The sequence below is a fragment of the Cervus elaphus genome, chromosome 1, assembly GCF_910594005.1.
Source record: "Cervus elaphus chromosome 1, mCerEla1.1, whole genome shotgun sequence".
NCBI lineage: Eukaryota > Metazoa > Chordata > Mammalia > Artiodactyla > Cervidae > Cervus > Cervus elaphus.
Window position 1 is genome coordinate 90,844,336 of NC_057815.1, and position 25,304 is coordinate 90,869,639.

General features: G+C 38.1%; 1 protein-coding gene across 1 annotated transcript; it reads left to right on the forward strand.

Moving 5' to 3' along the window:
• Positions 1-16,624: 16,624 nt before the first annotated feature.
• On the forward strand, positions 16,625-17,554 carry LOC122708633 (olfactory receptor 4A47-like). Its single transcript, XM_043924970.1, has one exon. It carries the CDS (start codon positions 16,625-16,627, stop codon positions 17,552-17,554), a length of 930 nt encoding a protein of 309 aa, XP_043780905.1.
• The last annotated feature ends 7,750 nt before the right edge of the window (positions 17,555-25,304 follow it).

Below are 25,304 nucleotides of genomic sequence, written 5' to 3' on the forward strand. Positions count from 1 at the left end.
GCGTTTGATCTCTAAAGAAGTGAAAATGCTGGATCAAGGGTGGGCTTAGCTGTGCCTTTCAAATGAAGATGTGAGAAGGTTAAAAAAAAAATGTAAAACTAGAGGTTCTAATTTAGTAGTTTGTCATTGGATTGACATGAATCTGAAAGTGTTAGTTGCTTAGCTGTGTCCTACTGTGACTTTGTAGACTGTAGCCCACCAGGCTGCTCTGTCCAAGGAATTTTCCAGGCAAGAATACTGGAGTGGGTTGCCATTTCCCTCTCTATTGGATTGACATATTTGTCTCTTAAACAATTACCCATGTGTATCTGAAGCCAATGATATTTGCATATATTTGGGGCTATTGGGTTATTTGCCTACTGTACTTTAGTCCAGATTCACATCATAAATCAATTAATGAGGTGACCTGAGTTCTTAAATTTGTTTTTTTAAATTATGGTCAAGTATGGTCAAGTATGGTCAATTATAATAAATTTATAATTTCCACAGGACTGGAAAAGGTCAGTTTTCATTCCAATCCCCAAGAAGGACAATGCCAAAGAATGTTCAAACTACCTCCCAATTGCGCTCATCTTACATGCTAGCAAAGTAATCCTCAAAGTTCTCCAAGCCAGGCTTCAACAATACGTGAACTGTGAAATTCCAGATGTTCAAGCTGGATTTAGAAAAGGCAGAGGAGCCAGAGATCTAATTGCCAACATCTGCTGGATCATTGAAAAAGCAAGAGAGTTCCAGAAAAACATCTACTTCTGCTTTATTTTATTTTTTTTAATTTTTATTTATTTATTTATTTTTGTCATACATTGATATGAATCAGCCATAGATTTACACGTAAAGACTTTGACTGTGTGGATCACAAAAAACTGTGGAAAATTCTTCAAGAGATGGGAATACCAAACCACCTTACTTGCCTCTGAAAAATCTGTATGCAGGTCAAGAAACAGTTAGAACCAGACATGGAACAAAGGACTGGCTCCAAATTGGGAAAGGAGGACATCAAGGCTATGTATTGTCACCCTGCTTATTTAACTTATATGCAGAGCACATCATGAGAAACCCTGGGCTGGATGAAGCATACACTGGAATCAAGATTGCTAGGAGAAATATTAACAACCTCAGACATGCAGATGACACCACCCTTATGGCAGAAAGTGAAGAAGAACTGAAGAGCATCTTGATGAAAGTAAAAGAGTAGAGTGAAAATGCTGGCTTAAAACTCAACATTAATTAGCTGGGATCTGGTGGAGAGGGAGGTGGGAGGGGGGATCGGGATGGGGAATACATGTAAATCCATGGCTGATTCATGTCAATGTATGACAAAAACCACTACAATATTGTAAAGTAATTAGCCTCCAATTAATAAAAATAAATGGAAAAAAAAGAAAAGAAACCAACATTAATTAGCCTGCAATTAAAACAAATAAATTAATTAAAAAAATAAAAAATTAATGAAACAAACAAAAAAATGATGTTCACAGTTGTGCCACTTACAAGAGTTAAAACAGCAGAAAAAACCTACATGTCTAATAAACAGAACTGCTTAAAGGAAAAAAAAAAAAAACACCTCAACATTCAAAAAACTAACATCATGGGATCCAGTGCCATCACTTCATGGCAAATAGATGGTGGAACACGAAAAACAGGGAGAGACTTAATTTTCTGGAGCTCCAAAATCACTGCAGATGGTGACTGCAGCCCTGAAATGAAAAGACGCTTGTTCTTTGGAAGAAAATTATGACCAAGCTAGACAGCATATTAAAATGCAGAGACATTACCTTGCCAACAAAGGTCCGTCTAGCCAAAGTTATAGTTTTTCCAGTAGTCATGTATGGATGTGAGAGTTGGACTATAAAGAAAGCAGAGTGTCAACAATTGATGCTTTTGAACTGTGCTGTTGGAGAAGACTCTTGAGAGTCCTTTGGACTGCAAGGAGATCAAACCAGTCCATTCTAAAGGAAATCAACCCTGAATATTCATTGGAAGGACTGATGCTGAAGCTAAAACTCCAATACTTTGACCCCCTGATGCAAAGAACTGACTCACTGGAAAAGACCCTGATGCTGGAAAAGATTGAAGGCGGGAGGAGAAGGGGGACGACAGAGCATGAGACGGTTGGATGACATTATCAACTCAATGGACATGAGTTTGAGCAAGCTCTGGGAGTTGGGAATGGACAGGAATTTGGTGACAGACAGGGAAGCCTGGTGTGGTGCATTTCATGAGGTCACAAAGAGTCGGACAGGACTGTGGGACTGAACTGAACTGAACTGTTACATAATAAAATGTACAATTTTCACCATCTTAAGGTGGTATTAATTTAATTCACATTGTTGTGTAAATGTTACTAATGTCTATCTTGAGAACTAGTCCAACTTCACAAACTGAAAGTCCATAATTATTAAAGAAAATTTCCCATTTTCACCTACAGAGACCCAGGCAACCTCCATTCTACTTTCTGTCTATGAATCTGTTTTATTTGCCTCAGTCAGTTGGAATCATACAAAGTCTGCTTTTGTGTGTGTGCGTGTGACTGCCTTTTTCAATTAGTGTCATATAAAACCCTTTTTCCATTAAATGTTCTTGACACCCTTGTTGAAATTTATTAAATACATATTTAGAGATTTATTTCTAGGCTGTCTATTATATTTTATTAATCTGTTATTCATCTTTATTCCAATATGGGTGCTTGGATTACTATAGCTTTGTAGTTTGTTTTAGAATGTGGAAGTATGAGCTCTCTAACATCTTTTTCAATATTGTTTTGGTAATTTGTAGTCCTTGAGATTCCATATGAATTTTAGCATGGATTTTTCCATTTTTGCTAAAAATATTTTTGGTGTTTTGATAGGGATTGCACTATATTTTAGATCACTTGAGGTAGTATTAATTTCTTAATACTGTTCAATAGTCCAGCTCATAAATGTCTTCCCATATATGTGTGTGTTCTATCATATCTCTGAGTCATGCTTATAGTTTTCAATTTACAAGACTATTGTCTCCTTGGTTAAGCTTATTCTTAACTATTTTATTCTTTTTGATGTTGTGGTGGAGTTATTTCCTTAATTTCTCCTTGAGTTGTTTATGATCATACAAACTTTCACATTATTTCATAAAAATACTTTCAATAAGCTGCAAATAGGAGTGTACCTGAACATGATACTGTTCAAATACGAGAGATCCACAGATAATACACTCACATTTAGGAGTTTACAGCTTCCCATTAAAATCTGGAGCAGGACGAGCAGGCACGCATTTTTAAATTTAGTACTACCGTATAATTTTCTATGAAAATCTTAGATTTTTCCAAGTACAACTCTTGTGAGGCACTTTTATTTTTGTTTTGCTTTTGTTTTAAGCCTTGGTGGTGATATTTATTGGGATTGAATTGAATACATAGATAATGTTGAGGAGTAAATTGTTATCTTTTCAATTATTTTCCTATCCAATGTGGTTCTAGATTAATGTTAATTCTAGGCATTTACATTTTTGTTGCTTTTGAGGAAGCAATCTCTTTTTGTCATATTTTCTTTTTTTTTAAGTTTAGTTTTCTTTTTTCTTTTTTTTTTTGACGTGGATCATTTTTAAAGTCTTCATTGAATTTGTTACAACATTTTTACAGTATTGCATCTGTTGTATGTTCTGATTTTTCGGCCGTGAGGCATGTGGGAACCTAGGTCCCCAACCAGGGATTGAACTTGCATCCCATGCATTTGAAGGCGAAGCTGCAACTACTAGGCTTCCCTGGTGGCTCAGAGGTTAAAGCATCTGCCTGCAATTCAGGAGACCGGGGTTCGATCCCTGAGTCAGGAAGATCCCCTGGAGAAGAAAATGACAACACACTCCAGTATTCTTGCCTGGAGAATCCCACGGAGGGAGGAGCCTGGTAGGCTATGGTCCATAGGGTCACAAAGAATTGGACACGACTGAGCACTTCCACTTTCACGTTCCCCACCTGGGAAGACCTTACACTAAATAGGGTCTATTTTACTTTTTGCATGTGTATGGATTGGCTGGGAGCTTCCCAGGTGACTCAGTAGTAAAGAATACGCCTGCCAATGCAGGAGATATAAGAGGAATGGGTTTGATTCCTGGGTTGGGAAGATCCCCTGGAGAAGGGAATGGCAACTCACTCCAGCATTGTTGCCTGGAATATCCCACGGGCAGATGAACATGGTGGGTTGCAGTCCAGGTGGTCATGAAGAGTCAAATATGACTGAACACACACACACACGGACTGGATATGGATTTTTTGTTTATCATGTGGCTGAGGTACTCCTGAACTCTTTTAATAATTTAACAGTTTTTTTTAATTGGAGGATAATTTTTTTACAATGTAGTGTTGGTTTCTGCCATACATCAGCATGAATCAGCCCAGGCATATGTACGCACCCTCTCTCGTGAACCTCCTTCCCACCACCCGCCCCATCCCACCCCTCTAGGCTGTCACAGAGCACAAGGTCGAGCTCCCTGTATTAATTTTCCATTAGCAATCTATTTTATATATGGTAATGTGTATGCTTCAATGTTACTCTCTCAATTCGTCCCACCCTCTTCATCCTCCACCGTATCTACCTCTATTGCAGTCTTGCAAATAGGTTCGACAGTACCATTTTTCTAGGTTCCATATATATGTACTATTATACCATATTTATTTTTCTCTTTCTGACTTACTTCATGTTGTATAACAGGCTCTAGGTTAATCCAGCTGAAGTGAGATAATTTTATTTGTGAATTTTTATTTAGTTTTGCTTTCTGTAACAGTGCTTCTAATGGCAGCTTCTTCCTACCCTTTCAATCACAGCTTAAACATCACCTTTTCAGGTCAGTTCAGTTCAGTTATTCAGTCATGTCTGACTCTTTGTGACCCCATGGACTGCAGCACACCAGGCTTCCCTGACCATCACCACTACCTAGAGCTTACTCAAACTCATGTCCATTGAGTTGGTAAGGCCATCCAACCATCTCATCCTCTTTTGTCCCCTTCTCCTCCCACCTTCAATCTTTCCCAGAATCAGGGTCTTTTGAAGTGAGTCAGTTCTTCCCATAAGGTGGCCAAAGTATTGGAGCTTCAGCCTCAGCATCAGTCCTTCCAATGAATATTCAGGACTAATTTCCTTTAGGGTTGACTGTTTTGATCTCCTTGCAGTCCAATAGACTCTCAAGAGTCTTTGCCAACACCACAGTTCAGAAGCATCAATTCTTTGGTGCTCAGCTTTCTTTATAGTCCAACTCTTACATCCATACATGACTACTGGAAAAACCATAGCTTTGACTAGATGGACCAGTTTGCTGGCAAAGTTATTTCTGTTTTTTAATGTGCTGTCTAGGTTGGTCATGGCTTTTCTTCTAAGGAGCAAACATCTTTTAATTTCATGGCTGCAGTCACCATCTTCAGTGATTTTGGAGCCCCCCAAAATACAGCCTTGTCTAACTAAATGAAACCATGAGCCTTGCTGTGTAGGGCTACCCAAGATGGACAGGTCATGGTGGAGAGTTCTGACAAAATGTGGTCTACTGGAGAAGGGAATGGCAAACCACTTCAGTATTCTTGCCTTGAGAACCCCATGAACAGTATGGAGTGTTAGGTTCACAAGTCAAGGTAAATTGGGTGTGGCCAAGTAGGAGATGAGGGCTTCCCTGATGGCTCAGAGGTTAAAGTGTCTGCCTGTGTCTGCCTGCAATGCGGGAGACCTAGGTTCGATCCCTGGGTGGGGAAGATCCGCTGGAGAAGGAAATGGCAACCCACTCCAGTATTCTTGCCTGGAGAATCCCATGGACAGAGGAGCCTGGTGGGCTACAGTCCACAGGGTTGCAAAGAGTCAGACACCACTGAGTGACTTCACTTTCACTTTCACTTATGTAGGAAATGACAAGAGTGAACATTGACATCTTAGGAATCAGTGAACTAAAGTGGATGGGAATGGGCACATTTAATTAAGATGACCATTATATCTGCTACTTTGGGCAAAAATTCCTTAGAAAAAATGGAGTAGCCCTTATAGTCAGCAAAAGAGTCTGAAATGCAGTATTTTGGTGCAATCTCAAAAAAAAAACAGAATGATCTCAGTTCATTTCCAAGGCAAATCATTCAATATCACAGTAATCCAAACCTATGCCCCAACCACTAATGCTGAAGAAGTTGAGGTCAAATGGATCTATGAAGACCTACAAGAACTTCTGGAATTAACACATACACACACACAAATATTTCTTTTTCATTATAGGGGATTGGAATGTAAAAGTAGGAAGTCAAGAGATACCTGGAGTAACAGGAAACTTTGGTCTTTGAGTACAAAATGAAGCAGGGCAAAGGCCAACAAAGTTTTGCCAAGAGAACAAACTGGTCATAGCAAACAACCTCTTCCAACAACACAAGAGACAACTCTAATATGGACATCACCAGATGGTCAATACCAAAATCAGATTGATTATATTCTTTGCAGCCAAAGATGGAAATGTTCTATACAGTCAGCAAAAAGAGCAGGAGCTGACTGTGGCTCAGATCATGAGCTCCTTATAGCAAAGTTCATACTTACACTGAACAAAGCAGAGAAAACCCCTAGACCATTCAGGTTTGACCTAATCAAATCACTTATGATTATACAGTGGAAGTGGCAAATATATTCAAGGGATTAAATCTGACAGTGTGTCTGAAGAACTATCAACAGAGGTTTGCAACACCACCCAGGAGGTAGTGACTGACACTACCCCCAAGAAAAAGAAATGCAACAATGCAAATTGGTTGTCTGAGGAGGCCTTACAAATAGCTGAGAGAAGAGACATGGAAGTAAAAGGAGAAAGGGAAAGACATATCCAGCTGAATGCTGCTGCTGCTGCTGCTAAGTCGCTTCAGTCGTTTCTGACTCTGTGCTACCCCATAGACGGCAGCCCACCAGGCTCACCATCTCTGGGATTCTCCAGGCAAGAACGCTGAGGTGGGTTGCCATTTCCTTCTCCAGTGCGTGAAAGTGAAAAGTGAAAGTGAATTTTTCACCGGTGCCCACTCTCACCACTACTGTTCAACATAGTGTTGGAAGTTTTGGCCACAGCAATCAGAGCAGAAAAAGAAGTAAAAGGAATCCAGATAGGAAAAAAAGAAGTGAAACTCTCACTGTTTGCAGATGACATGATCCTCTATATAGAAAACCCTAAAGACTCTACCAGAAAATTACTAGAACTAATCAATGAATATAGTAAAGTTGCAGGATATAAAATTAACACACAGAAATCCCTTGCATTCCTATATACTAACAATGAAAAAACAGAAAGAGAAATTAAGGAAACAATACCATTCACCATTGCAACAAAAAGAATAAAATACTTAGGAGTATATCTACCTAAAGAAACAAAAGACCTATACATAGAAAACTATAAAACACTGATGAAAGAAATCAAAGAGGACACAAACAGATGGAGAAACATACCGTGTTCATGGATTGGAAGAATCAATATTGTCAAAATGGCTATTTTACCCAAAGCAATCTATAGATTCAATGCAATCCCTATCAAGCTACCAACGGTATTTTTCACAGAACTAGACCAAAGAATTTCACAATTTGTATGGAAATACAAAAAACCTCGAATAGCCAAAGTAATCTTGAAAAAGAAGAATGGAACAGGAGGAATCAACCTGCCTGACTTCAGACTCTACTACAAAGCCACAGTCATCAAGACAGTGTGGTACTGGCACAAAGACAGAAATATAGACCAATGGAACAGAATAGAAAGCCCAGAGATAAATCCACGAACCTATGGACACCTTATCTTTGACAAAGGAGGCAAGGATATACAATGGAAAAAAGACAACCTCTTTAACAAGTGGTGCTGGAAAAACTGGTCAACCACTTGCAAAAGAATGAAACTAGAACACTTTCTAACACCATACACAAAAATAAACTCAAAATGGATTAAAGATCTAAATGTAAGACCAGAAACTATAAAACTCCTAGAGGAGAACATAGGCAAAACACTCTCCGACATAAATCATAGCAAGATCCTCTATGACCCACCTCCCAGAATATTGGAAATAAAAGCAAAACTAAACAAATGGGATCTAATGAAACTTAAAAGCTTTTGCACTACAAAAGAAACTATAAGTAAGGTGAAAAGACAGCCGTCAGATTGGGAGAAAATAATAGCAAATGAAGAAACAGACAAAGGATTAATCTCAAAAATATACAAGCAACTCCTGCAGCTCAATTCCAGAAAAATAAATGACCCAATCAAAAAGTGGGCCAAAGAACTAAACAGACATTTCTCCAAAGAAGACATACAGATGGCTAACAAACACATGAAAAGGTGCTGTAAGCCAGAAAGATAAAGAACATTACAACATACTAACACATATATATGGAATTTAGAAAGATGGTAACGATAACCCTATATGCAAAACGGAAAAAGAGACACAGAAATACAGAACAGACTTTTGAACTCTGTGGGAGAAGGTGAGGGTGGGATGTTTCAAAAGAACAGCATGTATACTATCTATGGTGAAACAGATCACCAGCCCAGGTGGGATGCATGAGACAAGTGCTCCGGCCTGGTGCACTGGGAAGACCCAGAGGAATCGGGTGGAGAGGGAGATGGGAGGGGGGATCGGGATGGGGAATAAGTGTAAATCTATGGCTGATTCATATCAATGTATGACAAAACCCACTGAAATGTTGTGAAGTAATTAGCCTCCAACTAATAAAAAAATTTAAAAAAAAAAAAAGTGAAAGTGAAGTCGCTCAGTCGTGTCCGACTCTTCACCACCCCAGGTGTCAGGGAATGTTTAATTTTAAGGAATCCTATATGTTGTTTTCTGTTTCTCAAGGGCTCTCTGTTCCTTATCAGTTCCTGGAAAACAGGGACGAGCAGAACTGCATGCAGTTCTCAGGACTGAGGTCACGAGACGGCATGCATACGTGGATTCTTTTCAGTAGCCTTTTACTTTTCTGCAAAAATGCTTAGTCGTGTTCCTATTTCTCAAGATATCGACTGTCTACTGGCCTTGTGATTGTTATTCCCCTGGTTACTGTTGTCATGGCCCTATGATGGTCATTCCCTTAGTTATTGTAGCTATGCATCTGGTTTCGGTGGTTTTGCTCAACTCTATTTTTTTGCCTGAAGTTTCCTTGTGTAACAATATATAAGCACACACTGCCATGAGTAAAGCACCCTTGTTCACCAGAGACTTGCGTCCCCCACGTCCTTCTTTTCGTCGCTTTCTTTTCGTTGTCTCCAGTCCCCAGGTCCGATCTGTCAAGAAGACCATAACACCCAGGGACTGTAGCCTACCAGGCTGTTCCATCCATGGGATTTCCCAGGCAAGAGTACTGGAGTGGGTTGCCATTTCCTTCTCCAACCCAACTGAATACAGAGTTTCAAAGAATAGCAAGGAGAAATAAGAAAGCCTTCTTAAGTGAACAATGCAAATAAATAGATGAAAACAGTAGAGTAGGAAAGACTAGATATTTCTCCTAAAAAATTGGAGATACCAAAGGAACATTGCATGCAAGGACAGGCACAATAAAGAACAGAAATGGTATGGACCTAACAGAAGCAGAAGATATTAAGAAGAGATGGCAAAAATATGCAGAAGAACTGTACAAGAAAAGGTTTTCATGACCCAGTTAACCATGATGGTCTGGTCACTCACCTGAAGCAGATATCCTGGAGCATGAACTCAAGTGGTCCTTAGGAAGCATTACTATGAACAAAGCTGAGGGAGGTGAAAAAATTTCAGCTGAGCTACTTCAAATCTTAAAAGATGATGGTGTTTAAATTGCTGTATTCAACAAGCCAACAAATTTGGAAAACTTAGCAATGGCCACAGGACTGGATAACGTCAGTTTTTGTTCCGTTTCCAAAGAAGGGCAATCCCAAAGAATGTTCAAACTATTGTAAAATTGTGCTCATTTCACATGTTAGCAAGGTAAGGCTCAAAATCCTTCACTAGGTTTCAACAGTATGGGGACCAAGAAATTTCAGAAATACAGTGTGGATTTAGAAAAGCCTGAGGAACTAGTGATCAAATTGCCAACATCCATTGGATCACAGGAAAGGCAAGAAATTCAGAAAAACATCTGCTTCATTGACTATGCTTGAGCCTTTCACTGCGTAGATCACAACAAGCTGTGGAAAATTCTTAAAGAGATGGGAATACCAGAGCATCTTACACAGCTTCTGAGAAAGCTGTATGCAGGTCAAGAAGCAGCAGTTAGAATTCAGCATGGAACAGTGGACTGTTCCAAATTGCGAAAGGAGTATGCCAAGGCTGTATATTGTCACCCTGCAATTTAACTTCTTTGCAGACTGTTGTTGTGGTTTTCAGTCGCCAAGTCATGTCCGACTCTTTGTGACTCCATGGAATGCAGCACGACAAGCCTCCCCTGTCCCTCACATTCTCTTGGAGTTTGCCCAAGTTCATGTTCATTGCATCTGTGATGCCATCCAGCCATCTCATCCTCTGACAGCCCCTTCTACTTCTGCCCTCTGTCTTTCCAGCATCAGGGACTTTTCCCATGAGTCGTCTGTTTGTGTCAGATGACAGAACTCCTGGAGCTTCAGCTTCAGCATTAGTCCTTCTAGTGAATATTCAGGGTTGATCTTCCTTAAGATAGACTCATTTGATCTTCTTGCTGTTCAGGGGACTTTCAGGAGTCTTCTCCAGCACCACAGTTTGAAGGCATCAGTTCTTTGGTATTCTGCCTTCTTTATGGTCCAGTGGTCCAGCTCTCATGATGGTACATGACCACTGGAAAGACCATAGCCTTGACTATCCAGACCTTTGTCAGCAGAGTAATGTCTCTGCTCTTCAACACACTAGCTAGGTTTGTCATCGCTTTCCTGACAAGAAGCAATCATCGTTTGATTTCATGGCAGCAGTCACCATCCACAATGATTTTGGAGCCCAAGAAGAGGAAATCTGTCACTGCTTCCACCTTCTACCCATCTACATGCCATGCAGGAATGGAGCCAGATGACATGATTTTAGGTTTTTAATATTTAGTTTGAAGCTGGCTCTTTCACTGTCTTACTTCATTATGCAGAGTTCAGTTCAGTTGCTCAGGCATGTCCAACTCTTTGCAACCCCATGGAATGCAGTACTCCAGGCCTTCCTGTCCATCACCAACTCCGGGAGCTTACTCAAACTCATGTCCATTGAGTTGGTGATGCTTCAAACATCTCATCCTCTTTCATCCCTTTCTCCTCCCTTCTTTAGTCTTTCCCAGCATCAGCATCTTTTCCAATGAGTCAGTTCTTCACAGCAGGTCGCTAAAGTATTGGAGTTTCAGCTTCAGCATCAGTCCTTCCAATGAATATTCAGGACTGATTTCCTTTATAATGGACTGGTTGGTCTCTTTGCAGTCCAAGGGACTCTCAAGAGTCTTCTCCAACACCACAGTTCAATAACATAAATTCTTTGGTGCTCAGTTTTCTTTATAGTCCAATTCTCACAACCATACATGACTACTGGAAAAACCATACCTTTGACTAGATGGACCTTTGTCGGCAAAGTAATGTCTCTGCTTTTTAATATGCTGTCTAGATTGCTCATTTCTAGGTCATTGCTGTCTAAGTTGGCTTTTCTTCCAAGAAGCAAGTGTCTTTTAATTTCATGGCTGCAGTCACCATCTGCAGTGATTTGGGAGACCAAGAAAACAAAATCTCTCACTGATTCCATTGTTCCCCCACCTATTTGCCATGAATTGATGGGGCTGGATCTCAAGATCTTAGTTTTTTGAATGTTGAGTTTTAAGCCAGCTTTTTCACTTTGCCCTTTCACTTTCGTCAAGAGGCTCTTCAGTTTCTCTTTGCTTTCTTCCATAAAGATGGAGTAATCTGCATGTCTGAGGTTTTATATATTTCTCCTGGCCATCTTGATTCCATCTTGTGCTTCATCCAGCCCGGCATTTTGCATGATGTACTCTGCATAGAAGTAAAATAAGCAGCATTACAATATACCGCCTTGATGTACTCCTCTCCCAAATTTGAACTAGTCTGTTGTTCCATGTCCAGTTCTAACTGTTGCTTCTTGACCTGCATATAGATTTCTCAGGAGGCAAGTAAGGTGGTCTGGTATTCCCATCTCTTGAAGGATTTTCCACAGTTTTTGTGATCCACACAGTCAAAATCTTTGGCATAGTCAATAAAGCAGAAGTATATGCTTTTCTGGAACTCTCTTGCTTTTTTGATGATACAACAGATGTAGGCAATTTGATCTCTGGTTCCTCTGCCTTTTCTAAATCCTGCTTGAACATCTGGATGTTCTCTGTTCATGTACTATTGAAGCCTGGCTTGGAGAATTTTGAGCATTACTTTGTTAGCGTGTGAGATGAGTCCAAGTGTGTGGTAGTTTGGACATTCTTTGGCATTGCATTTCTTTGGGATTGGAATGAAAACAGCTTTTCCAGTCCTGTGACCACTGCTGAGTATTCCAAATTTGCTGGCATATCGAGTGCAGCACTTTAACAGTGTCATCTTTTTGGTCTTAAAATAGCTCAACTGGCATTCCATCACCTCCACTAGCTTTGTTTGTAGTGATGATTCGTAAGGTCCACTTGACTTTGTACTCCAGGGTGTCTGGCTATAGCTGAGTGATCACACCAATATGGTTATCTGGGTCATGAAAATCTTTTTTGTATAGTTCTTCTGTGTATTCTTGCCATCTGTTCTTAATTCCAAAGAAAATAGCTAGTTCCAAAGAATAGCAAGGAGAGATAAGAAAGCCTTCTTAAGTGATCAATGCAAAGAAATAAAGGCAAATAATAGCATCAGAATGACTAGAGATCTCTTCAAAAAAATTAGAAATACCAAAGGAATATTTTTTCAAAAGATGGACACAATAAAGGACAGAAATATTACAGACCTAACAGAAGCAGAAGATATTAAGAAAATGTGGCAAGAATGCACATAAGATCTATACAAAAAAGATCTTAACAAACCAGATAATCATGATGGTGAATTTAAAATTAACTACTACATATTTTATTTTAAGGCATTTAACTGTATTTTCTGATGTAACTTTCATATATCTAACCAAAATTTAAGGTGATTAAATTACATCTTAAATAAAAGGATAGAAAATCATGCTATGGCAGGTGGGGAAATACATAACATATCTGTTCACTGGACAAAAATGACTGGGTTTATATGTTAATTGTCTTTAATTAATTGTCTTTAATTGATTGTCTTTAGTCTCATGATGATTCTTTTTTTCTCATGAAATTCTCATTCTTATGAAGAGTTTTTCCAATGTTGGACATTTCTGACATGAATTATGTGACTTGTCCTATTAAAATCTTTGCATATAGATGATCTTTAAAAACTCTGGGGAAAGTCCCAGTGAATTAATTAAATAGGAACCAATCTTGGACATCTTCCAGTTCTGAGACTCAATGAGAATTGCAGCTGGAAGGGATGAAATATCCCATGATCTTCACCCCTAAAGGTAAGAAGATGCTATCCACTTAGTAAGTGGCATCGAGTTTTCCTGAGGTCTTTTCTTAGACTTAAAGTATAATTAAAAAAAAAAAAAAATCACACTAACATCTTTCAAAATCTTAGGTCAATTAATCTGGCCAGATAGCATGACAGAATGAGAAGGGCTAAACAGCCAAATGCTATTTTTCTTTTTCAAGCTAGTAGAAAGAAGTTCCTTGTGAAAAATTTTCCTGGGAAATGGCTACTTGATATCTTCTATGTATATATAGGATTTCTTGGTCATTTTGATAAATTTCTAATTTGATAAACTTTTGTTTTTCTGTATGCACCCTGGAATTCCTTTCAAATAATCTACACTGCACATAAAAATGACTTGAATAATCATGAGACTCCATGAAGAAAATGGACAGACAGCCAAATGAAATCAAATTTATCCTCAAATAATAAGGCAGCCTTTTGCCCTCTGTTGTCAAACTGGATGAAAAATAATTCTTAGTGTTTACGAGTAACTTAAAGACATTGTTCAGATTCTGAAGAAGCCTCTAAAGGTAAGACTAATGGTAAATCATGGGAACCAGATTCACAAGTGTGGAATGTTCTTTATTGTAAAAGATTATATTACTTTGAAATCAATCAAACTTAGATTCAAATCTTAAAAATATGTGATTTGAGGGAAATGAATGAGATATTCTGAGCATTAGTTTCTTCCATTATAAAATGGGAATTCCAGTTCTTGTTACTCTAAACATTAAGTGTGATACATTAAACTATGAGTCTGTGATGGGAATATACTGTCAATACTTTTCAGCAACAGGATGATATCATCAGAATAAAATTTAAAAGGACAATTTGGGCTGCTTCAGGAGAATCAGTTTTTGGAGGCCAAAATAAACACGGAGAGATTTGGCAGGAGGCTACTGCAGTAGACCAGGAAGAAATTAAGAAGTAGGATATGATCAAACTTGTGATATATTTTGAAAATACAATAAATAGGAATTATTAAATTTTTATGAGAGTATCAAAGAGTGAAGAGCATTGAAGTTTTTGTCTGAACAATAACATGGAAAATAATAGGATTTAATAGATCAATAAGGAGCACCTGTTGAAATTTTGTATAGAGAATGCTTATATTTATAGCAGAACTTTTAAAAGTTAGCTTTATAAATACTACATTGCCAGTAAACTATGCCAAAATTAGAGATGTTGCATATCAGCTCAGTTGCTCAGTCGTGTCCCACACTGCAATCCCATGGACTGCAATATGCCAGGCCTCCCTGTCCATCACCAACTCCTGGAGTTTATTCAAACTGATGTCCATTGAGTTGGTGATACTATCCAACCATCTCATCCTCTATTGTCCCCTTCTTCTCCTGCCTTCAATCTTTCCCAGCATCAGGGTCTTTTCTAATGAGTCATTTCTTCACATCAGGTGGCCAAAGTATTGGAGTTTCAGCTTCAGCATCAGTCCTTCCAGTGAATATTCAGGACTGATATCCTTTAGGATGGACTGGTTGGGTCTCCTTGCAGTCCAATGGACTCTCAAGAGTTTTCTCCAACACTACAGTTCAAAAGCATCTATTCTTCAGTGCTCAGCTTTCTCTATAGTCCAACTCTCACATCCGTACATGACCACTGGAAAAACCATACATTTGACTAGATGGATCGGTTTGTTGGCAAATTTATGTCTCTGCTTTTTAATATGCTGTCTAGGTTGGTCACAACTTTTCTTCCAAGGAGCAAATGCCTTTTAATTTCATGGCTGCAGTCTCCATCTGCAGTGATTTTGGAGTCCAAAAAAATAAAGTCAGCCACTGTTTCCACTGTTTCCCCATCTATTTGCCATGAAGTGATGGGGCCAGATGCCAGGATCTTAGTTTTCTGAATGTTGAGCTTTAAGCCAACTTTTCCACTCTCCTCTTTCACTTTCATCAAGAGGCTCTTTAGTTCCTCTTCACTTTCTGCCATAAGGGTGGTGTCATATGCATATCTGAGGTTATTGGTATTTCTCCCAGCAATCTTGATTCCAGCTTGTGCTTCATCCAGCCCAGCCTTTCTCATGATGCACTCTGCATATAAGTTAAATAACCAGGTTGACAAAATGCAGCCTTATTGCACACACATGTTTGAAAATTAGGGGAGAAACAGGGGCTAACCCAAAATTAGACCGTGGTAGCATTTGCTGGTCAGGAAAAGGGAAATATCCAACTCAAGACCTAAGAAGTGTCAGTGAGGTTTGAGACAGTTCAGGACAAGGATCTTCTGTTCACAGTTTGATCTATCTACACTGTAAATTACCTCAAGTGGGTCTCATTTATTATACTTTCTGACTCTATAAATGGTGCACTTTTTCATGGAATTCCCTCCCATCTATTTTTCAATTTTTGAAAAACTCAACCAAAGCATTTCTTCCTCCAGGAAGCCTTCTTTTATTACAGTTTGACATACTCCTAAAGTGAAGGAAAGTGAAAGTCAAGTCATTCAGTCGTGTCTGACTCTTTGCAACCCCATGGACTGTAGCCTACCAGGCTCCTCTGTCCATGGGGTTTTCCAGGCAAGAGTACTGGGGTGGGTTGCTATTTCCTCTTCAGAGGATCTTCCCGACCCAGGGATCAAACCCGGGTCTCCCTCATTGTAGGCAGACACTTTTACCATCTGAGGGGCCTGTGATCCTAAGCACTGTGTGATATTCATTAAAAAAAAAAATAACATTGCTCAGTCATATCTGAGTTCGTGACTGCTTGGACTGTAATTTGCCAGGCTCCTCTCTCCATGGAATTTTCCAGGCAAGATAATGGAGTGGGTTGCCATTTCCTCCTCCAGTGGATGTTAACAATCTTGGGATCAAACCTAGGTCTCCTGCACTGCAGGCAGATTACCATCTGAGCACCAGGGAAGCCAAATATTAGTGGTATCTATAACTTGGGTCTGGAATTGCCCGATCCCTTGTTATGTACCATATCACTGAGGGAAAGAAACTACGCCTTACTCAACTTGTAATCAAAATGTCTGTGACATATTAGACACAAATAGATATTCTAGACACATTCTTCAAGTGAATGTGTAAATAAACAATTGTGCATTTAAGTGTTTTCTCCTTTAAGTGTTTTTTTTTTTTTTTCCCCAATTTAAGTGTTTTTCCCCTTGTCTTTTAGACCAACTGCTTCTAATACCTGAACTCAGCTTCTGTCCAGACTGGATGGAACCCAGGAACAATGTGACTTTCTTTGTCCTCCTGGGCCTCACTCAGAATCCAAAGGAACAGAAAGTCCTTTCTGTTATGTTCTTGTTCTTCTACATTTTGACCCTGATAGGCAACCTGGTCATTATTGTGACTATAACTGTCAGTAAGACCCTGAACTCACCGATGTTCTTTTTTCTTGCTAGCTTATCATTTATGGATGTCACTTCTTCTTCTTCTATTACCCCTAGAATGATTTCAGACTTGTTCTTAGGGGAAAAAATCATATCATTTGAATCTTGCATGACTCAGCTGTTTACAGAGCACTTTTTTGGTGGATCAGAGATTGTGCTTCTGCTGGTGATGGCCTATGACCGCTATGTGGCCATTTGTAAGCCCTTGCATTATTTGGTGATCATGAGGCAGAGGGTATGTGTTCTGTTGCTGGTGGTGTCCTGGGTTGGAGGTTTTCTGCACTCAATTATTCAACTTGGCACTATTTACGGGCTCCCGTTCTGTGGCCCCAATGTCATTGATCACTTTATCTGTGACATGTTCCCTTTATTGAAACTCGTCTGTACTGACACCTATATCATCGGCATCTTAGTGTTGCCCAATGGGGGACTGATCTGCACTGTTGTGTTTCTGCTCTTACTCGTCTCCTACGGAGTCATCCTGCACTCTCTGAAGAACCTGAGTCAGGAAGGGAGGCGGAAAGCCCTCCAGACCTGTGGTTCCCACATCACTGTGGCTGTCTGCTGCTTTCTTCCCTGCATTTTCATGTATGCAAGACCTGCTAAGACATTCCCCATTGACAAATCTGTGAGTGTGTTTTATACCGTCATAAGTCCCATGCTGAACCCACTAATCTACAGTCTAAGAAACTCTGAGTTAACTAGTGCTATGAAGAAGGTCTGGAGAAGGAACATCATATCTCATTTTAAGTAAGTGCACTGATTACTATGAAGGTAGTCATTTGAAATCAGGGGACATTTCCTTTGAATGCAGAAGCATTTTGTGCTCAGTCACTCAGTCATGTCAGCTGTTTGCAACTGCATGGACTGTAGCCTGCCAGGCTCCTCTGTCCATGGGGATTCTCCAGACAAGGATACTGGAGTGAATTGCCACGCTCTCCTCCATGTGATCTTCTCAACCCAGCGATCGAATCCAGGTCTCCCCCATTGCAGGAAGATTCTTTACAATATTAGCTACCAGGGAAGCCATTTTAAAATTTGATTCTGATTTCTTTTTCTTGAACAAATTTATGATAATTATAATTAAAGATTGCAATTATACATCTGTGCTATTAATAACAGTTTTTCTGCTTACTAGAATGTAAGGTCTATAATTACTTGTTTATAACTGTACCCAGAATGGCATAAAACCTATATAGCAAAAAAAAAAAAAAATGTATAATAAATTCATGAGAAAATTATTGCACTGATTTTTAACTAATTTATGTATGCTCAGTCGCTTCAGTCTTGTCCGAGTCTATGTGACCCTAGGGACTGTAGCTCACCAGGCTCCTCTGTCCATGGGATTCTCCAGGCAAGAATACTAGAGTGGGTTGCCATGCCCTCCTCCAGGGGATCTTCCTGACCCAGGGAATGAACTGGCATTTCTTATGTCTCCTGCATTGGCTGCTGAGTTCTTTACCACTAGAGCCGCCTGGAAAGCCCAACCAATTTATGGATTCATATTTTTCACTCTGCTTCATGAAAAAAAGAGCAAAAACGATATTGCAGTTCATGGAGAAGCACAGAGTTGGACTTAGAGGTTGAATAACAACAACTCTTTTTCAGGACAGGATTTTTATTTAGACTCATCATTTAAATGAACTTTTTTATTTATAAAATTTAAAATATTTATTTATATATATCATCTTTTTTTATTATACTTCTGTGGCATTATGCACAAAATCTTTAACTTAATACTCTCCTATTTACAAGAAGATTTGAAGTAAAACAGATATCAATAAACAGTGTAAATGGAAACCAAACCATATGGTATGCAGGGCACATGAATTTCCTATTTTTTTCTCAGCATTTTCCAGCCCTAGTTGTTGGCCCTAAATTTGTTTCTTTTCATCTGGTAATAATCTTTGCAAATGCAAGTGTAATTAACATACATATATTTGCTTCTTTCTATATATGTAACACTTGCTTTTACTATGCAACATCTTGAAGATGTTTCCATACAAGTCCATATATTTTGTACATGCATGATCAGTCGCTTGTAGTTTCTGATTCTTTGAGATCCCATATACTATAGCCTGCCAGTCCCCTCTGTCCGAGGAATTTCCCAGGCAAGAATACTGGAGTGGGTTGCCATTTCATACTCCAGGGGATCTTCCTGACCCAGGATCAAGCTCGTGTCTTCTGCATCTCCTGCACTGGCAGCCAGATTCCCACTGTGCCACCTGGGAAGCCCAGTCATATATATGTATAATTTCTCTTATAGTGCACAGTTCTCCTTATAAATTTATAGTGAAATTAATATGTACATTTCTATTAATGTGATAGCTAAACTTTTCATAAGGCAAATAATATTCTAACTAATATATGTTTTATGTATATGCAAATATAATTTTATAGGGATAGCATTGTTCCTATGATATTTGAATGAATGGTCAGGTAATATATGCATTTAAATGTTGATATTGATAGTTATTGCCACATTACCATACTTGAGGTTAAGTAGCTACAGTCCTGTCCACTCTATGAGAATTCTTTTGTCACATCTCAATCACCAGTACCTGATAAATATATATGACATCTGATTAAAGTTACTCTTATTCTTTAACCACAACCCTTTTGATATAACTGAATTCGATAATCTTTCCACATGTTCAATTTGATTTGTATTTTCTGTGAGTTTATATGTATATAAATATAAACACATTTTTACATATATATTCATTCAGATTTTACCTATTTAATTAGATGGTTAGTCTTTTCCATGCTGATTTTTATGAGATGTTTATATAGTAAGAAACGATCGCTTTCACCACTGCGTGAGTAGTTTATGCTTTCTGGTTGTGAAAGTGTCTCAGCTGTGTCTTACTTGTGTGACCCCAAGGACTGGAACCTGCCAGGCTCCTCTGTCCATGGAACTCTCCAGGCCAGAATACTGAGGTGGGTAGCCGTGCCCTTCTCCCGGGGATCTTCCCATCCCAGGGACTGAACCAAGGTCTCCTGCATTGCAGGTGGATTCTTCACCGTCTGAGCCACCAGCTGCTAAACAAATAGAATAAGAACACAGGACTATGGTACCACTCACTTTAGTGAAAAGCAAAAACCTAAACCACCAAAAATATTTGACAAGTAAATGAATACAATCTATTCATAAGATGGATTATCATGCAGCTATTAAAAATTGTGTTTTCAAAGAAAATTTGAAGACATGAGAAAAAGTGCATGATATAATGTTAGTTGAAAAGGGATGATGAAAAATGCACACACAATATGACATCAAATTAGGTTTAAAAATTAGATTTCTTGTTGTTTAGTTGCTAAGTTGTGTCTGACTCTTTTGCTACCTTATGGATTGTAGCCCACCAGGCTTCTCCGTCCATGGGATTTCCCAGGCAAGAATACTGGAGTGGGTTGCCATTTCCTTCTCCATTTCCTGGTTACATGTTTTTAACTTTATAAACTATGTAGAATGATTTTTACATGTAAATTTTTTATTTTTACATTTTGTATTCAATTTTTTTCATTTGTGTATCTTGCTTAGAAAGATACATTTTCCCATTCCACTTGTGCCAAATAGTCTTCAGTTCTTTTCCAGTGCTTTTTTTAAAAAGCCTTTTTATATCTTATATTAAAACTTTTGATTAACTTGAATTTATTTTGCTATAGGAGTTAAAGAGAGATTGAAATTTTAGTGGTTTCTCTATATTTTATGGTTTTTAAAAATAGTTGCATAGCTATCTTTTTGCCATTAACTTGAAATCCTTTTTGTTTCTTGAAATCCCAGTGTATTTGGATCCAATTCAACACACTCTTCTGCTTCACTAATCTCTTTTTTCATGTGCAGGTTGACACATAATTGCCATAATGTGTAACACATTTTGATCTGTGAAGAGACTAGCAGTCTCTCATTCTTATTGTTTCTCAGAACTATACCTAGGCTTGAGGGTTGCGATGCCCTCCTCCAGGGATCTTCTCAACCCAGTGATGCAACCCAGGTCTCTGGTGTCTTCTGCATTACAGGTGGGTTCTTGACCAGTGAACCACCAGAGAAGCCCCCAATACACACTCCTATATTTAAAATAGATTATAGCAAGGCCTACTGTATAGCACAGGGAACTCTGCTCCATATTTTGTAATAAACTAAATGGGAACAGAATTTGAAAAAGAGTAGATACATGTATATGTATAAGTCAGTCACTTTGCTGTAGACATTTTTTAGCAATGTAGACAATTGTAGCAATGTAGACATTGCTAATCACTATACTCTATCATGGGCTTTCTTGCTGGCTCTGTGGTAAAGAATCCACCTGCAAAGCAAGAGCTAGAGGAGATGCAGGCTGGATCCCTGAGTCAGGAAGACCTCTTGGAGGGTCTTGCCATCCCTCTCCAGTATTCTTGCCAGGAAAATCCCATGGACAGAGGAGCCTAGCAGGCTGCTGTCCGTGGTATCGCAAGAGTTGGACATGACTTAAAGACTAAGCCACTACATATTTAACATAGATTATAACAAGTCCTACTGTATGGCACAGGGAACTCTACTCAACATTATGTAATAAACTAAGTGGGAAAAGAAGTGGAAAAAAGGTAGGTACGTGTATATGTATAACTCAGTCACTTTGCTGTAGATCTGAAACTCGCACGTTGTAAATCACTGCGGTCTAATGTGGGTTTCCCGGTGGCTCTGTGGTAAATCCGCCTGTAATTCAGGGGCTACAGCAGATGCAGGCTTGGGCCGGGAAGATCCCATGGAGGAGGGCAAGGCGCTGCAGTCCAGTGTCCTTGTCAGGATCATCCCATGGACAGAGGAGTCTGGCGGGCTGCAGTCCACACGTTTACAAAGAGTCAGATGTGACTGAAACCACAGCACAGAAGCATACATGCTCCAAATTAAAATAAAAATTTAAAGATAGAGATTTTAATTTAGTAGTTTTGTCATTGGATTGACATATTTGCCTCTTAAATTCCCCAGATGTATCTGAAGCCAATGATATTTGCCTTTACTTTGGGCTATCAAGCTATACTCTATATTCATATCATAAATCAATTAATGAGGTCACCTTAGATCTTATATTTACTTTTAAAATTATGGCCAAGTATACATGACAAAATTCATAACTCTAATCATCTTAAAGTGGCATTAAGTTAGGCAAATGTGACCACTGTCTATATCCAGAACCTTCCCAACTTCTCAAGCTGAAATTCTAAAACCGTTAAACAAAAATCTCCCTTTTCCCTCACTGACCTGTGGGCAACCACCATGCTACTTTTTGCCCATGATTTGACTCTTTAAGTGTCTCAGTCAAGTGGAATCATACAGTATCTGTTTTTTGTGACTGTCTTTTTTCACTTAATGCCATATTATATCTTTTTTTTTTTTTCATAAAATGCTCTTGGCAGTCTTGTTGAAAATTACCTGGGACATATACAAGGTTTATTTCTAGAGTCTGTTTACTCCGTTAGTCTGTTGTCCATCTTTGTCCCAGTACTAGTGCTGCGGTTACTGTAGCTTTGTAGTGTGTTTTAGAACCAGGAAGTGTGAGACCGCAACTTTCCTCCTTTTCAAAACTGTTTTGGCAATTTTGAAGTCCTTAATATTCCATACGAATTTTATCATGAATTTTTCTACTTCTGCAAAAAACATTTTTATAGTTTTGATAAGGAGTGTACTGAATCTGTACATCACTTGAAGCAATATTAATATCTTAACACTATTAAATATTCTAGTTCATAAATGTTTTCCCATATATGTGTGTGTTCTATAATATCTCTGAATAAAGTTTTGTGATGTTCAGTTTAAAATGCTTTTGTCTCATTGATTAAGTTTTCTCTTAACTATTTTCTTCTTTTTGGTGCTCTTGTAAGTGGAATTATTTTCTTAATTTCTGCTTGGTTTGTTCATGACCATATAAAAATTCAACAACATTTCACAAAAAACTCTCAGCAAGTTTGAAATAGAAGGAATGTGCCTGGACATAATAAAGTCCATATGTGACTGATCCACTGCTAACATCATCCTCAACACTAAAGCTTTGAAACTTCCACATTAAAATCTGAAAGAAGACAAGTGGGCACACTTTCACAAGTCCTTTTTTAAAAAATTAATTTATTTTTTATTGAAGGATAATTGCTTTACAGAATTTTGTTGTATTCTGTCAAACCTCAGCATGCATCAGCCATAAATATACACATACCCCCTCCCTCTTGAACCTCCCTCCCATCCCACCTCTCTAGGTTGACCTGTTTGAGTCTCCTGAGCCACACAGCAAATTCCCGTTGTCTATCTGTCTTTCATATGGTAATGGAAGTTTCCATGTTACTCAGATTTTTTTCTAAGTATAGCGCCTATTCTCTGAAGTGAGATAATTTTATTTTTAAATTTTCAGTTAGCTTTGCTTTCTGTAACAGTACTTCTAATGGTAGTCACTTCCTGTCTTTTTAATCTGAGTTTAAATATCACTTTTTAAGGAAGGCCTTCTCTGATTACATTATCCACAGTAGAACTTCCTCTTATTTTCTGTCATAGTAAACTATTTCTTATATTACAAGCCATTAATACAACTACAATTACTGAATGTCTCCTTCTTTATTGTCTGACTTTATTCTGAGAAAATAATACAGGAACGCAAGAAAAAATTTCTTTACATGATTTAACCCTGGTTTTATTAATTGTTGTGTCCTTACTTATAGCACAGCTGCTGGCCTAACAGAGGCATCCTACTTTTAAAAAAAAAATTGTTAAATGTTTAAACTATTAGCTCTTATATCTACAATTTTAATATATTTAATTGTGTCTTTTGATATAATTTTCATATTTCTAACCAATTTTTTTGGTGATTAAGCTGAGTATGAAATAAAAGGAAAGAAAATCTTGCTATTTCAGGTGGGGAAATATATAACAAATAAGTTCACTGGAGCAAAATGACTGGGTTGATATTTTATTCTTGATTGGCAGCAGTCTTATAGAGATTCTAAAGTACTATTTTTTTCTGACATGAACTATGTGATTTGGCCTATTAATATTTTTCCATACAGATGTTCTTTAAAAACTTTGTGGAAAATCCCACTGAATTAATTAAGCAAGAATCAGTCTTGGACACATCCCAACTCTAAGATTCAATAATAATTGCAACTGGAGGGGATGAAATACTCCATGATCTTCATTCTTAACAGGAAGAAAATGCTATCCACTTAGTAACTTGCACCAATTTTTCAGGCGGTCCTTTCTTAGACTTAAAAAATATCATAGAAATATTTTTCAAAATTTCAGTTTGAACTAGTCTGGCCATATCAACATGACAGAGTGAGATGGGCTAAACAATCAATGCTATTTTTCTTTTTAATGTTATTAGGAAAGAGGTTACTTATGAAAAAGGTCCCTGGGAAATGACTAGTTGCTGTCTTCCTATGTTTATATAGAATTTGTTGGCCATTTTGATAAATTCCCTAATGTGATTAAGGTTTGTTTTTTCTGTGTACACCAAGGAATTCCTTTCAAATAATCTAGCATATAAAAATGACCCTCTGAATATTGAGAAGAATCCATTTAGAAAATGGACAGTCAAATGACTATACAAATTTATATCCTCAGATAATAAGGCACCCTTTTGCTCTCTACTGTCATACTGGATGAAAGAATTCCAGGACTTACATTGTGTTGAAACTCATCAGATTGTGAACAAGCCTCTGCAAGGTAAGACTAATGGAAAATACTGGAAAACAGGTTAACAATTGACAGACATTCTTTATTATGAAAGAAATTAACTTTGAAATAAATCAAACTTAGATTCAATTCTAAGTATAGCACTTAAAAATGTGTGACTTTGGGAAAATGAAATAGATGTTCTGAGCCTTAGTATTTTTTAGTGATAAAACAGGGATTGTAGTATATGTTACTATAAATATTAAATGTGATACATTAAACTATGCATTATTGGAATATACTGTAAGACTTTTAAGCAGCTGAGTGGTGATATCATCAGAATAAGACTGAGAAGGACAATTTGGGCTGCTTCAGGAAAACCAGTTTTTGGAGGCCAGATAAACATGGAGAGACTTGGGAGGAGGCTATCACAGTGGACTATGAAGAAACTTAAAAAAAAAAAAAAAAGCATAGCATAAAAAAATAGATGAGAATATTCCAATTTGTGATATATTTTGGAAGTAGAGTCAATAGGATTTATTTAATTTTTATGAGAGTAAAAAATAACTGAAGAGCACTGAATTTTTTTGTTTGAACAATAGCATGAAAAATTATATCATTTAGCAAGGTAAAAGGCAACACTTCAAATTTTGTATAGGAAGTACTACATATTGTGGAAAATAAAAAACTTAGTTTTGTAAATACTAAATTGCCATTCAGTTGCTTGTCCACATTTAGAGATGCTGCATATACATATTTGAAAATTAGGGGAAACACAGGGTTTGGAGGCACACAATTAGACTGTTGCAGTGTTTACTGGTAAGGAAAAGGTCAATATCCACTTAAAGACCTAAGAAGTATCAGT

What these genes read in the sequence shown, in the direction of transcription:
- LOC122708633 (XM_043924970.1), top strand. Translation starts at nt 16,625, where the DNA reads ATGGAACCCAGGAACAATGTGACTTTCTTTGTCCTCCTGGGCCTCACT.